This window comes from Lonchura striata, chromosome 12 (genome assembly GCF_046129695.1).
Source record: "Lonchura striata isolate bLonStr1 chromosome 12, bLonStr1.mat, whole genome shotgun sequence".
In the NCBI taxonomy this organism is placed as follows: domain Eukaryota; kingdom Metazoa; phylum Chordata; class Aves; order Passeriformes; family Estrildidae; genus Lonchura; species Lonchura striata.
The window spans coordinates 12,066,718-12,083,790 of NC_134614.1; the positions used below are offsets into that span (position 1 = coordinate 12,066,718).

General features: G+C 37.4%; 1 protein-coding gene across 1 annotated transcript in view; it reads right to left on the reverse strand.

The window, feature by feature from the left end:
- ARHGEF3 (Rho guanine nucleotide exchange factor 3) overlaps nt 1-17,073 on the reverse strand; it is a 107,905-nt gene that overhangs the window by 68,989 nt on the left and 21,843 nt on the right. The window contains 1 exon segment of the mRNA XM_021532712.3: nt 4,721-4,787. Within this exon segment, the coding sequence (XP_021388387.2) occupies nt 4,721-4,787 (67 nt within the window).

The following is a 17,073-nucleotide window of genomic DNA, read 5'->3' on the forward strand; positions in this document are numbered from 1 at the left end:
TTTCTATGGCAGCAAATAATCGTATAATTTATCCAATTATTCATCAATTTGAAGCCAGGATAAAACTTCTTTCTTAAAAATTCTTATCCTGTTGAGATTTGTGCACCCTGAATGGGATAACTGAAGTGTACCAATCTGCACAAAAAATATACTGTTTTCCAAATACTGTCTGAAAAGTGTGGAATTCTTCTCATTTGGCATGACAGACACCTTTACCTCCACAAACACATATGCAGTAAAACTAGCACAGAAACCACTTACATATCTAAAATTGACTTTCAGCATATTTAACACTTTTTTATTACAGGTTTCTCATAAATTAGATCAGCCTTCCTCACAGGTGACCACATATGCAGCTGAGTTAGATGCTTTTGAAAAACTAGAAAGGAAACAAGAAAGGAGGAAATAGGAAGCCTCACTGCAATAAATCTTCAGGCAACTGTACACTAAACACATACCTCAAACTATTTCAAGTACAAGATGTTGGTTTAGATTTCATTATTTTCAGCACTGAAGATCTGCAGTCAAATTTGTTGTGTGCAGCAGGGAAGAAATAAAGAAACCATCATAATGGTTCAGAAGTTTGCATAAAGCATTCAGGAAATTATGCTCTCAGTGGAACAGTGAAGAGGCGTATCAGAGTCGAGTGCAGACAAAACCAGCATCCTCTTCAGTTCTGCCTACAGCCCAATATTTTTCACTAATCAGGTAACTGCTTTTCTTTTGGTTGACTGTCAGTTTCTTCATAGTCACCTCAAATGTCACCATAGCAGCACTGTGTACCACTACTTCTGCAAATTTACCTTTTTTTTTTTCCTAAGAAAAACAATAATTTGAAGACTTCCATTTGCATATCCAAGTTTAGAAGTTTAGCCTGCTGGCATAAACAAAGTAGGTGCTTTTAAGGGAGCAGAAAGGGAGACAGATAAAGCGCTGAAATCTCAAACTCTCAAGAGATTCTTATTCTTCTTGAATTCAGAACTTCCTTGTTTATAAAACTGACTGCTCTTAGCATGGTAGAAAACAGACGAGCATATAACTCAAGAATGTAGCATAACTACCAAAAAAACCACAGAAGCTTTAAACCTCACATCTCCTAATTGTGTATGGATGACTACACATGTAATTCTCATTTGATGGAATGCTTTGTGAAATGAAGTTGTTTCCCACTCTACACAGCAACATAACACATTATTTCCACAGACACTCAGAGCAGCATATTGACCTGCTCTCTCTTACTTATAAGCACCAAACAGTGATGTAGAGGAAAGCCACTTATCTGCATCAAGGTTTTAAGGGAAGGGTGGCATTGAGATAGGAAGGACAGTGAGAGTTAATGGTAATCAGAAGATAAAGGAAAAATAGAATTCATACTATTTTCTGTGCCAAGATCTGTGTTGGTGTTTTCTTTATATTTATTATTGACCTGCCTCTGAACTGCCCTATCCCTTCAGATATTTGTACTTCTTCTCCTTATCAAGTCCCAGCCAATTTGCTGCCCACCGACATCATCATCTCAGGGTCAGCACTTTCAAAGGCTGAACTGATAAACCTGCAGTGCTCTATGGATTTCTGCCTCCACTTTGTACTTCCATCTCTCTGCTTTTATATTCACTAGCTTTCCTCAATTTCTATACTCTATCCATTTCCTCCCTCTCTCACAATTCTTTCACAGTTCTTTGCTTTTTCCACCCTGACTATCCCTTTTTCCAAGTTGCAGATTCCTCCTCTTTCCTTCCCCAATCCTATACCCAAGATAGAATTTTTGCTTTTATTCCTTTTCTATAGTCTATATTTTATATACCTTTGCTTCATTCCTTTTCTATTTTAAGTACCACATCTAACACCTAATCTCCTAAGTTCTGGTCTTTCCTCCAGTATGGGATATTCTTATCTCCATGCAGTCTGTGTTTCTTCCTCTGGAATGACAGTTGTCACTATAAGTATTTTCCCTTTATAATAGTCTATTTGCTAGACCTAACTATAAACATCTCTTCAAACCCCAAATTAACCTGATGCTTTCTGTGATTGCAGGAGGAGCTTACAGCAAAAAGATTTCACTGCTCAGTAATATAAAGTCTAAACTTTATCTCAACCAGGTTTGGTTTATTCGGTTAAAAAAATTATTAACTCCTTCCTCCGCACTGATATCTAAACACTGCCCAAAACTCTGGAAGTCACTGCTACCACTATCTAAAAATGACAGAAACACGATGTCATTCTGACTTCAAAATCCCCATTGAGAGAGTTGAACATGCTCTCTAACCATGGAGCTCAAAAGAGCTGTTCAAGATGGAAATCAGCTTCTGATAAATTTAAGTAAGGAAAAGAGAAGTGCAGAGTAGTTTCTTTGGTAAATGTGTCACATCCGGGCCTTCCTTATCTTACTCTGAGGTTTATGTTGGTGTATTTTCCAGGTTTCTTTAACACGTCCTTTTATCAGCATGATACAGAGACATTTCAACTAAGTGAACTGACTGCAAAGCAAGGACAGGGAGATGAACACAATGTTGCAATTCTGTGCTAATCACTTTATTCTTTATTATTATTATTATTTGTGACTGTTGAAATGATCCTGTATTACAGTCTGTAACAATAGAAATAGAAGTTTAAAAAACATAGCCATGAATAAGTCAGCTCCAGAGTTGTGGTTGTTACACTCAGCTATGGCTCTGCTCCACTGTCAACATTAACCTAGTTATTTTAGCCTGTAGGGTTTTAGTCCTGTTTGAGAAGAGGCATCAAACCCAACCTGTTACCTTTCACCATCTCTATGAAAACCTGTGTGACTTCAAGTCTGCTCATTGGGCTTTTCATTACACATTTTTTCCATCCATCAAAATAAAATTAATGCTTACACAATGCAAATATCAACAGACACTTAGCTCTCTCTTTTCTAGCGCTCAGCTATCTTGGCTTCAGCATCCAATCAGATCAAGTGAACAACTCAAGCAGGTTCTTCCCTTGATGAAGCCATTTATGTCTAACAATTAACTGCAATTGCCTACCACGCACTGTGTGAAATATTACAGCTGTAGAACTTGGCATCTGTGTTGCTATCTCATAAGTTTCCTTAAAAATAAGACAGCAGCCACTGCCACAGATCTTCATTTCTACACATGAAGGAAGCAGTTTGAAGAGCCATTAACTTGTTGTCTGTTTCCACTCTAATACTACTATTTGTATGTTCTTTCAGGTTCTTGAAGGATTTTACTCCCCATTTTTCTGTTCTGTATGTACAGCTCGCTCTGCCTGCACCACACAGGATCACAGAACTCATGCTGCCACTGTGAAACCAGTCCTATGTCTTTAGTGACCTACTGCTCTGAACTTGGGATCACTGTTTTTTCAGCTACAACTCATACCTACAGTACTCTTCCCATTATTTTCATACCCACCTTCTTCCACAATTACTTTTCCAGCACAGCTGGGAGAGAACTGAGGGAAACACTAGAGTCAATTATTTTTATACTGGCTCTGAAATGTATAATTAATCTACAACTTAGAGGTTGTTGGTATTTTGCCTACAATCTTGACCATGCCATTGTGAGCGAACTATTTTCTTGGTATCACCGAGAACTTCACCCTGGTGCAACACAAGAAACAGTGACAACAAAAAGCTCACAGTAAACAATAGTGGATGCTCTACTTGAAACACCAGATTAGAATGTATAAATCAGTGAAAAATATTTTTTGTTTTAATAAAGTTGACCATATTAGGAACAACACAGATCAGTAAATCCATCAATGATATTGACTCTTTCAGCAAAGCATTTAAGTAATGTCTGTCTACTTAACTATTTTGTTGAAAGAAGCTCACAGGAAACAAATTTATACAGTAATGGTAATTTAGTGTTCATTATACTAAAAGAAGTCTGCAAGGCAGAAAAGCCTTTCCCTTAACCAAAAGATTAGTATGATTTAGCTACAATGTGCAGTGACTTCTCCTGGACTGTATCCCAGGCTCCAGCACTGGCACACATGGCAAACATGACATTTCCACAACATCACCATCACGAAGTTTTACACCAAATGGTGTAGAAGGGCTCACAGGCCACGGGGATAGGGGATAACATGGCTGACTGACTCTCTGAAATAATTAACCTACTAAGAAGCTACCGCTGAAACCTGAAGAGGACAAGAATAAAAGCTCCTGGTACCACCAGCAAATATAAAGATTTTTAATGTCACTTGCATTACTTGTTCATGTATCTTTTCAGTCAGTTTCATTGGGAACACACAAGCTTCCATATTTCCTTATTCAGCCAAGCAAACAGAAATAAAACCTATTCCCTTCTGCCTTGTAAGAGACACACAATTTTTATGATTCTGCAAAGACCACATATGCAAACTTGCAATAACTTTACAAAGATCTATATTACAATTAAAAAGCATCAGTCCAGTTTCCATTATTTATTTTCAGATATGAAAACACACCCTATTTTTTTAAATTTAAAGTAGGTTAATGTACAGTGTGATTATGTCCTGCACCCCTCAGAAGAATACAATCAAACACATTAAAAAAAAAACAAAAAACAAAAAACAAAAAAACTGGTATTTTCATAAAACCTTTTAACGAGGGTACAAAATTAAATGTTCCAGTCTAATTGTTTGCCGTGATTGTAGTCTTAACAGATCATGGCTGAACTACAAAGTTACAGTGCAACAGAATGCAGCAGGAGGGAATGTTACACCCTGAACAAAACAGTACAAAACTTACCCCTCTGAAATTCCAGCCCTTGGTGGAAGAAAACAAGGAAAAATTATTCTGTTGCTGCTGTTTCGGCCTGCAAGATGAGACAAAGAAAAGTGTTTACATTTTCGGCTGCCATATTTTCTATCTCAGTAATAGAATGACAATAGAGGGAGAAAAGAAAAACACATGCTTCAAGTACTAAAACACTTGGACTTCCTTGGCTGTACCTCTGACAGGTTTCTGTCTTCAGTCTAGTTACATGTTTTAACTCAAATTGAGCACTAAGGAACATGGCAGCCTTTCAAGCGTTCAGAGATGCTCCAACTTGATGTCAGCAATTTATTCCTCCCCCTGATTTCCAGCAGAGACAACCTGACCCAAACAGTCTGTGAAGCTGCAATTACACCACGTGATGCAAGATGGTGCAGCTGGACTGGAGGGGGACATTTCAGAGCCTTTAATCCTAACAGTGGAGCTACACAAAGCTGTAAAAAAGTTAGCCAGCCTCGTGTGACGCTAAAAACTAGAAGCTGACTTCTCTTTTTACTCCTTCCAAAAAATCTTCCTCCTACTCTATAATTAACACTGGACAATTATTTCCGAAAAGTAACCATAACGTGGCCCACTTCTCTCCTAATGAGTGCTTTTTACCAGTAAGAGCCTCAATTAGTTTGCAAAGGTAGGCAAACATTGCTGAGATTTTACACATGAAGTCAGATCAAAGCTCAAGTGACCTGCTGAAGCTGACCAGACCAACACATGCTTCGGCAGCAGGAGCCAAGTGCTGAGCACGCTGCAACTCCAACCTTACAATTAGAAACGTTACAGAAGCTACCACAAATAGTAACAGGCACATAAAAACTTGGTTAAAACCCAGCAAATTAAATGGCTGCTTGTCAAATCTCACCATCCAACAACAACACAACAGACATTGAAGTTAAAGCACTGAACTAACACACAAGTTCTACCTGCTGCTTATAGTTCCTAAAGGACTCCAACACACCATAGCCCAGGTTTGTTTTTTTTTTACAATCAGGATAGCAATAGTTCCCACTGTATTTTTTTCTGTCTTCTATTTTTTGGTGTAAAATATTTGGTGTATGAACGTTTTTGTTTTCATGTTCATTAAAACAAATCATAGAACTGTGATCACAGTAAACATTTTTTTGATGCCAGCATAATGCAAACAATTATAATCATGACAATTTTTGTAATATCAAAGGTTGAGATGTAAATCTTCTTTATTTTTCACTGTACCAGCCTGCCAACCAGAAAAAATATTAATATTGAAGTGCATTGGTAAAGTCATTAAAGAGCTCAAGGCAGCACACACAAAGAATTTAGTGTTAAAGATTGTCCCAAAGATTTTGATAAATCTTCCACTGCAGCTTTCCAAGTTAAAATATTTTGAAATTGAATTCTAACATCAAAACCTCACTGGAACAGCAAGTGCATTATAAAAAGAGAAGAATATGATAAATAAGAGTTACACAGATTATCAACTGTCCTACTGGTGTTTTCTACCTTTTCATTCACAGATGATCTCACACTGGAAACCAGTCAGGTTTTTGAGAAAGCACTGTGAGCTTTCTATAAAGTTGTGCTTCTTAGTAATTTTTAACAAAAATATATGTTTGAACTTACATTTCATCATTTTTACCTTATATTTTAATGCTGTCTGTGCATTTATTTTCCCACTTTGTTAAGAATTGCAGTAGTTCCATACTAAGATGAATGTAGGGGAAGCAAAAGATATTTCAACTTCAACAAAGCAAGTTTATGACAGTTTAGACAATATTTCAAGGGAAATGAATGGCTTGATTAAAAACTATCTATTCCCCCAGTCATTCCATAATAAGAACTAAGAACTCTGTAATAAGCAAGAAATTTGTCATATCATCCATCTACACTCAAGTCCATCCAGCAGAAGAAGGATGACTAAACAATTGTTATCATCAATCTGTAACTTTGCCATTCACTGACAGCAACCCAGACTACACAAAAAGACAGTCTTTATAAAGAGCAGACACATCAAATTTACATTTTGCAATAGGTATCACAATAGGTATCCTCTTTCCTCTTATCAATCAAGAGAGTTACTTCATTTTGATGAGAATGAATCTCCCCATCATTCATAAACACTTCATACAGCCCATCTCAAATGTACTGAGATATTAGAACTGCAAAAGAACTATCCCACCATTTTCCTGAAAGACTCTTTCAGAAATCTCACTGTTCCCATAACTAGGGATGATCTAGATTAAACATATTTGTCAATTGTTTATGATCATCATTCTGAACCAACACTTTCCAGTCTAACACGCCCCTCAGTGAAAATGAAGCAACATAAATCTTCTGATTCTCAAATGCACCTCAAGTGACAAAATTTAGTTCTATCAAAAGCAAGACCTCATTTACAGTTTTCAGTTTGGTCCTTCACTATCTTAAAGTTATTTTGATCACTTGGTATTCCCACTGTCAACATCAATGAAAACTGTACTGAAAAAGAAATAAAGTATTGCAGCTTTTTCAAACACATTTTAAATTAATGTTTTGCTCTTTTTTTTTCCTTCTAATACATTACTACTGTTTCCTCAGATCATTCTGTTTACTGGATAAATCCTTTCTGAAGTGCAGCAGGATACAAGCTAATTAAGAAACAGCCTATGTTATAAAACTATTAAAACAATAAATAGCTATTTGATATTTAAAACACAAAACTGTCAAATAATTCTATTTTTGTAACAGCAAATAGATATTACACTTTGATAGGAGGGATACTGGTCAAATAGTGTATTAGATGTGCTTAGTTTTGTAACAAAATAATTAACAAGACCAATAATAAAAATCACCACTGGCATAAGTAGAAGAAATAAAACATTAGGTTGAAGAAAAAAAGAGGATATATTAATGGGCATTAAAAGCAGTGAGCAGACCTGACTTTTAGAGGCACATACATCTAAAATAAATTATTCAGATACTATAGTAAGGATTTTTCAAATGTCAAGGGCAAGGCAGAGATGGTTCCTATAACTGAGTGCACTGTGATGAACGCTCTTGAAATGCACCAAATGGGTTGATCCAGACTAGATCCTGGTGAGATCACAGAGATTAAGAGAAGTTCCTCCCTAAAATTACTTACAACGAGAGTCTCAGAGCTGTAATTTCTAACAATTGACCTTTCTTACATGTGGATCTCTTTTCGTTTAGCTGAAAGGCACCAGGGCACCAGTGTTAAGAAGGAAAGACTACAAGTTTGGGGATATAAAGGAACTCTTCAGAGAGTGGGAGGGAGGGTTCCATCCAAGATTGGTTTGGGGATTGCTATGGAAAGTTTACCTTGGGAATAAAACCTGAAACAAAGTCCTCCCACTGTGAGGAAAGTACAAGTGGGGTCTGTCCGCTGGAGAGGCAGCCCTGGAGAAACTGAGCATTGGGCCCATCCCTCTGAGTGTCAAACTGCTCCTCCTCATCAGCACAAGTTTTAACTGTGTATCCTCCATTTCACCTTTAAGCTCCAGCACTAGCAAATAAACCAGGAAATGGCAGCTTCACTCCTTAGCAACACAAACATATCTTAGACCCCTTGAAACGTTTATCAGGGAATGACTGACTGACTTGCTTACTGCTAATTCCTAGTGATCCTCCAGTTCTGTAAGAATAATTTAGAAATTTCCCAAACAAAATTTTTATTGCTGCAGGAACTTCTGACATGGCTAATACCTCTGTTCTCCAGCACCTGCTTTGACCAAGGTGCTTCTACCACTGTTTTGTAGCCTAGGGAATCAAATGCTTTTGTCCTTAAGATGTACAGGGTTTTCTGTTTAGGTTCCATCACACATACACCAAGCATATATTTAAAAAATATACTAAATTAACAGGCCTCAGAATAAATCAGTGGAGCTTTCTTCTGCAACTTGCTTGTAGGTTGATTATATAATGGCAATTGGTAGGTAAAAGTGTATAAAACAATCTAAAAACTAAAATACAGACTGAATGTTTCAAAGTTTCAATTACATTTACTAACAAAATGTTTTATCTGCCTTGAAGCATGATGATAAGTGAACAGTTTATGGCAGTTTATATTAAGCTCACGCAATTTCTACATCTTCATCTGATCTTCCAGTCTATCTGCACACAGAATCACTGACTACAAGAGTATTTCTAAGATATGAATATCCAAACTGTATGTGTTTTGTTTAAAATATTTAGCTGCTACATCCGTTCAAAGATAAAAGCTCATTTTTCAAATCTACATGAGTACTCAGATAATAAAAGGAAAGTTCAAACCACTTGGAGACAAACCGTGCTAACTAAAACTTCAATCTGCAGAAATAAAGGTTGTTACTACAGCTGTGAATAATTTACAAAGATACTGTTAAATAATAAATAGTATTTACTACTCAGATCTGGTCTTTGCTGATGTCATCTGCTCAACCTATCAAATATGTACACCAAATACTGGTCATAAAGCACATTCATTTAAACATATTGGAATAGTTGTGATACTAAATTCCATGCACAAAAAATGTCAAAGTGGTTTACCTGGTGAAGCCTGAGATATGCAAGAACATTTTAGCTTTAAACACAGATTTTTCTCAGATATTTAAATAACAGACAATAATAATATACCTTTGGTACTGACTTTAAAAGCAGGAAAAAAGCTCATGCTTTGACCTACTTAATAAAAAACATTGAATCATCCACTTGTAATCTCAAACACTATTTCTCTTTTGTACTAAGCCTGTGCATTTTGGCACCAAACTGAGATTGTGGAAAATTCCATGTATTTCCATATCTAACACAACAGAATTTGGCTCAGAAAATATTTAAGTTCATATAGAGAGTTTACTTGATGGGCTTTTCTTGCTAAAGGCAAAGTAAGACTGGGTGCATGTTTGATTTGCCAGGGCCTCATCCTGCAGCTCATCACAAATGAGTAACTGGGGGTGGGGAGGCCACTCAGCACAGCAAGACTGAACACTCCGTGTCTTGAGAGAAACAAAAATACCAAGGAAAAAAAACAGATGACTGATTTTCAGCTGCTGTGCTGACTTCCTGAATGTGAACATAATCTTTTACTGTCCTACTCTCATGAACTGGCATAAATGCATTAAGAAAGAAAAACAGCACCCGTGAATGTGGCTGCAGAGACAAAGCAGGTACATGTAGCAGTGAGCTGTCACACACCTACACTTTTCCCATGCTTTCTGCAGAACATGTTTATTTATACTGTGAATCAATGCACCCTACCATAAAATAGTCCTAACAAAACTCAAAGAAGCTACAAAAAGCATTTTTTTTATTTCTGTATTTGATTCTTTCCCACAAAAGTTAAAAAACATCCTTATGAAAGATTAAAAAAAAATAAATCTAAAGGCCAACTGAAGAGTTACTTTCCAATCTAGAACTCAGATACTCCAAATGATGTAACACTTCACCTTCTGAAGAATAACAAACTTGATTTAAAGCTTTAAAGAAATAATAAATTATTTCTTCATTTCTAATTATTGCAGGTTGATGCAATAAATGCCATCAATAAACAGGACTATAAAACATCCCCCTGACATATATGAACTCTGGTCACATCTGAAAGAGAAATTCCTGGCTCTGGCCAACAGGAAGACCCAAATTTTTGTACTGGTACACAAAGTAGGACCCAAATTTTTCTGCTGCTGCATTAAGGCTGGGGAGGATGTGAACAGAGTCCTGTATTATGGTTCTATAACAAAATATCACCATTTCATGAATATTATAAAAGGCTGAGATGAGAGCAATAATTCACAGCTTTGACTATGCTGCCTAAAAATACTCCTGTGTTGTTTCAATTATATTCAGAAGAAAAAAATGGCAATAATGCTTGTTAATTTTCAGTCATTACCTCAGCCCACTTGTGTATCTCAGAGACACTGAATTCTTTACAGGGAGTACAACTGCTCATTCAAAATAAATGTTTGCTCATTTCCACCCAACAGCCAGAGAGGATCCTCTGGTCCATGGAAAAACAAGATCTGATGGTAAGGTTCAACTGCCCCCATCATCACAGTCAGAAAAAGCCAGGCCTCGGGGCAAAAGCCTCACAACACTCATGCTGAAGGAAAGACAAGTCTGCTTCATTTTGTTTTCAAGCTAGAACCTAAAGCTGAGAAATCCACTTCGGTTAGCAAGACTGGATACTTGCTGGTTAGACAGGGAAAAAAAAGGATTCTACACAGAGAAATCGAACAAGGGATTTCTTCTCTGTTCAAAATCCACCCAAGCAGCATTTTCATTTCTACCATAGAAAACCTACCAACACTCTCAAAATCTATTCAAGTGCCACCACACCATGTTCTTGATAAAGGAAATGGGTGTGTTCTGAAAGCCCTTTCTGTTTGGATGCATCTCATGTGGCTCTTTCTGAAGGTAAACTTGAGTTCCTGTGGAGCTGTGATTAACTAACAGGCATTCAGAGAGATCAGAAGCACTGAACCAAGCGGGCAACAGTATTAAAAACAAGTAACATCTGGAGGCAAGTCAATCCTATACAGAATTTTAAAACTTTTGTACTGCTGGTTCCTTATCCTTCATTTACAACTTCATATTTTTTCTGCATTACAGCTTGCATTTCACCTGAAAGGGCAAAAAAATGTAAGTTTGTAACTAAAATGTTGTATAGGGTCATTGTAGTCAATTTAGAGACTTTTCTGTGTTGAAAAGAAAAACACTCCTACGCACCTTTTCAAGAGAGCTGCGTGATACTTTCACACCTTGCTCTCAAGGATACGGCACTAAGCCAGTCAGACAAGGAAAAGAAATCTGTTTTTATTAAACGTGATCAGTTATAGAGGGCTAACTTGCAGCATAATGGTTCACTGAGCAAGACTGTTCTTGCTTGAAAGGTTTCACACTGAGTGACAAGAACCACTCCTGAAATCTCTGCATTATGCAGACAGACCAGAACATCTTATCTTGAGATTGTAACAGGCCTGTCACCACCAGAGCTAATAAACTAAACGTTTCCAAGTAGATGCAGCTATGCCCATGACTTATCTTCAGCATGCAGTAACTACCTCTCTTGGAAAGTCAAATTATACCACAATTTTCTGTCTCCATTAGTTCTGCCCTCCAGCATGCCTAAAGGATTGCAGACTGTCATGGTAAATTCCACCTAGCTACTTTGTCACATACAGGTCAGTAACTTGGACATAAAAATCTCACCAAAGATTAAATTCTGCAGCATCCTGAGGCCCTGCTCAGAATATATGCAAGTATTTTATGATGGCATAACTATAACATGGACAACAGAAATTCTCCCACATATTGTCAGTTAAATAAGGAACAGAATCTTAAGAAGTGGGGGGAAAGTCATAAATTCAAAGAATACTACAGTCATTAAGGCTGCAAAATACCTCCAAGATCATCAAGTCCAACCTTTCACTGGCCACCACCATGTCAATCAAGCCACAGCACTGTCACATCCAGTTGTTTCCTGAGCTCCTGCAGGGATGGTGACCCCACCCCATCCGTGGGCAGCCCTTTCCACTGCCAACCACCCTTTCAGCAAAGAAATCCTTCCTGATGTCTAATCTGAACCTCCCTTGATTCAGTTTGAGGTAATTTCCTCTTGTCTCCATCATGTTAACAATTACAAAAACTTTCATGGGATGTTGCAATATTTATATCAAGCCTGAGGGATAAAGAAGCTTCAACTTTTTCAACCTTTCACCATTTTTAGACATTTTACTTAGATTTTTTTTAATCCCAAATCATGATACTTTATCTTTTTCCTTTGAGTGTTGTTTTAGAGACAAGCATCCAACAAAACCTGGGAGAGAACACCTACCATCTATTAGATTACCAAGACCAGTAAGTACAATAAATGCAACAAAATATTTAAGAGACTCATAGCTGAAACATCTGTAGTGCATGTGATATCATCATGTGATACATAGATACAAGTCATCAAGATCAAACAATGTAACTTTTAGATTTACAAAGGCATTTTTGCTTATAAGACTTTCACCTGCATTACTAGCAGATTGTACACCACAGGGGCCCAAATAAATAGTGATTTCACCTCCATTTCATCACATTTCCATCTGCACTGTAATTCCTATTAAGTTGCATAAATAACTAAGAGCAACTATCAGCCCCTGGGGCTTAGAAAACTGCTTTCTCCTCATAGTTAACAAAGTGCTCTTCATTCATATTCAGCTTTAACATAGTTTTATAAAACTAAAAAATAATTACCAGAGTCTTTTAAATATTTGCTAGTTTAGTTTTCTTTTTTTATCATTAGAACTTTTCTTTGTGGCCACAAATCCCCAGAGTACCAAAAGTATTTTGTGTTACTCCATGACAGGGAACCTACCATATCAAGCCCTGAAATGCTTTCAAGTTTCAAAGTTTATTCATATCATAAACACCAGACTGGCTTCCCCTTTGTTGTGAATGAAAGTGAAATAAATATGAACAAGGCAATTGTATGCACAAAGGCCAGTTTACAAGTACAAGGAGAGCTAGATTTAAAAACAGATTTGAAAACTTTATTTCTGAAAAAAGCAGAAGAGTTTTTGAAGGGAATTTATAAGTCAACAAATACTGACCTCTACCGTGTGACTTGTGTGATCCTGACCTTTGTTGCACAGTGAGGTCAGAAGGCTATTAAGACAGTGTTTATTAACAGTATTTGTCATATGTAAATGATTTACATAATTCTTCAAGATAAAACTAAGTTACAGGTCTTGAGCAGATTTTATACTACAAATTTGGCTGAAGAAGTTTCTTTACAACATCAAACGTTTGAAGCCGGTGACTTCTATTTTACACCTAACATTTTGTAATACTTGTCATTGGTCTTTGGGATGATACCTCAGCAATACATTGAAAAGGTGTTTCTAGTCTGAAACCAGACACACCTGTCAACATATATGGGTTCAATATATATGAAGTCAAGAGAATGACTTCCTATTAGGTAAGCAACCCCCTCATACTTTCACTGAAGGGACATTTAACATGAGATGCAAAGGCAAAATGATTTCAGTTAGTTATTATTCACAGCTGGGTTCCCGTGGGAACATTTTCTGCATCACTGTTGCCATAGTAATTACTATAGAAACCCTGAATGCCATGAACTCGAACCTGTTCAAACTGTGGTACCATTAAAGCTCCATTCAAAATATCCACTCAGGAAAGAAAATGTTCACTTATATCTACTTTTGTCAGCAACAAGTTAGGTTTTCTACTCTCTTCAATAAAAATACACTAACTACATTTATTTCTGCCCAAGACCATTTTACAAGGGCATACAGGAAACCTTGTTAAAATAATTTTCATATGAGTTATTTCAAAATAACATTATACCAGTGATGGCTCTTAAATTGTTTATACATTTTGTCCCAGGTCAAAGAACATACCTTAAAAAGTGCATTTATCAGTAGGAGATATCTAGAGCTAGTTTTTTTCCAAAATGCATATATAAGTATATATACATTTATTTCTATGGATACATACACTCCTATGTTTTTTCCTTTCCTTCTTGATTGCAATCCCTGCAAAACCAGGCATTAACACATGAAGTGAGGCACAGAATGGGATTTTGCTGTAAAGCAGAACAGTGATGAGCCACCAATTGAGGAAATTAGTAGCACTTGCACATCTGCACACACGGTTTTATTCTTTATTTCCATCATGTTTTGTTTTTTTCCAGACACTTTCTGTTGTTACATTTCCTTTGAAACTTTTAATGCCATGCCTTTAAATTAGAGCACATTTATCTTTGTTTTAACTCCCCGGTCACAAAAGAACAGACTTTTTCAGTCTCTATACAGAAAGCACTGGAAGACGGGGACAATATCCCCAGTCACTACAGCAGCTGAAGTAAGAGTCAAAACACAAGGAAAGAAATCAAACAGATGCTGATTTGATCAATGATGATGCAAAAGTATTTAACATTTCCTTTATGGTCATGGGTACCAGAACTACTGTTGATAGCCTAGGTAAGTGATCCTACTCCTTCTGAATACTTCAAGTACGTTTCTGGAGCCAAGCTGTTGGGTTTTTTCCCAATCACTTACTCTGTATCTCTTGATTAATAAAACACTATCGGTGCTTTCAGGACAGCATTTTTCATTTCCAAATGCATCAAAAACAATGTTTTATGAACAACTGATATGAAAAGAGTTCACTTCAGCTGATACTCTCCTCACCTCCAACTGAAGTGGGGGTTACACATCCAGAAGGATTTCAGGCTGCTGCAGGATGCTCTGAGAATGTTACCTAAGAGCCCTCCAGGCAGATCTCCCAACCCCGACAACTTCAAACCGAGAAAGAAGAGATAGGCAGCGATTAGATGAGTCAATCACTCAGGAGCAGTGGCACAGTAATGAAGGACGAGTTTGCAATTCTGATGTTACACTATGGGCTGTTTGCTCAGGGTAAAGAGCGAAGATAAAGCTGCTTTTTTATTTCCAAGAGGCCGAGGTGGCACCAGAAGGAGGCGAAGCAGCACTCACAAGGCAGGGGGTGAGATGTGACACATGGTGAGTTCAACATCAGAGGTTTCGCGCTGAGCACACGCGGTGACAGCAGAACCCCACCTCCTGCTGCAGGCAGACCGTGCTGGGGCAGCTGAGGAAAGTCCTTCCAGTGGCAGCAGCCCCCAGGCTGTGTCCCACGCCTCGGCACCTCCGGGTCCCCCTGCCACGAGAGGGCTGCGGCCAGCTCCGGGCAGCCCTGCTGCTGCTGCTCTTCACCAAGGACGGGAATGGCCACGCTCCTTGGGGGCCTCCCTCATCACCCTGGTCCTAACCAGCACCTCTCACCTCAGCCACACACAGTTATGCTAAAACTGGAGCTCATTTGCTCCGGCATTTTTTTCTATCTTCTAAAATACGAAACTGGGCAATGAGTTCAAAAGTTGCTGGCAAGACTATCCGCACAGTCACATGTCATTTCCTGAGGAAACCAGGCTCTCTTCAAACCACACGCGTGCACCTTTCTACAAGTCTGACTAGCTGAGGTACCTTGAAAAGCAAAAGAAAATGGTTTCAGAACTCTAAGCTGCCATGTCCCTTGGTGTCCTACTGAGAAAGATAAAAGTTTGGGGAGTTACTTGGTTGGATCTTTAAACTCAAAATGTGTCATAACTTTTATTCTTCAAGTAAATATATGGAATAGGGGGGAAAAGCTTGTTCTTTAAATTGTCATAAAGAATCAACCACCCTACTTGGGGAGAAATGAAATTATTTTTTTGTCCAAGTTCGTAAAATTGGATGGCTCTTCTCAAGAGAAAAATATTTAAAATTACTAGCAAGTGAAAACTATTAAATATTAAATCTTCTTCACAGAGAAAAACATTAAAACAGTGTCTGATATGTAAACAAAGAGATGATCACTAAACTCAACTGCATTGTGAAAAAAAATGCAGAAAATAAGCATAATTGTATTTTTACGTTATCTTTAAATGTAAACCAGATCAAAGCAGTTACATCTTTGCTTTAGTGGAATATAAACAGAGCTGCAATACACTTGTAGTGGAATTCTACTGTGACCAAAAGCCTCAGTTAACAAAAAAAATTGCCCTATAGTGCATTTGAGATGTAACTCATTGCTGAAAGGCTGTTAAAGGCATTAAATTACCATAGCAGACATTTATTGTAAGCATGCACTGGTATCAGGAGTGTCAATCTTTGCACATTAATTACAAAGCCTAATAGACAATTAACACATAATAAAATCTGGGTGTAACTACGTTTTTACAACAGCTTCACACAGAAACCTTTCTGTTATTACAGAAATCTCAAAACATGTACAAAGTACTGTGTAAAGAACCTGATATTTTAGATATTTCATTTCCAAATAAATACAGGCACTTGAATAACTCCGCTTATTCTCCTACACGAGTTAGCACTGTAAACAAAAGAAATTCAAGTGCTTTGTTAAAATTTCCTCTTGATTAAGTCTGTAACAAAGCAAGACAGCTGGCATCCATACTGATCCCAAATCTTGCTCTGCAGCACCACAGTGTTGTTTACCTGAGCAATTTCTATTAGGCTGAGAAAACAGCTCAGCATTTTCTCAGGGGAAACAGCTTGTTGCTTCAAAGGCTACAAACTACCCTCATCTATTCACCTAGCCGATGCAAAATCCTAAATTAAAGGTGACCTGATGATGGATTAGACAGTTTTGGAGACTACCGATAGTAGTCTATTCCTGACTGGACAAGAAAAGAGTATTTTAATCGCCAATTAAAGCAGTTTGACTTGAAATTGGCAAGGAAATAATACTCAGGAACTTTGATGGGATTTAATACAAGACCATTTCCTATAACTAAAGGCATCAGAGACTCAGAATCCAAAACAAGTTTTTGTCAGTTCTAAAGTCTTTGGTCAATC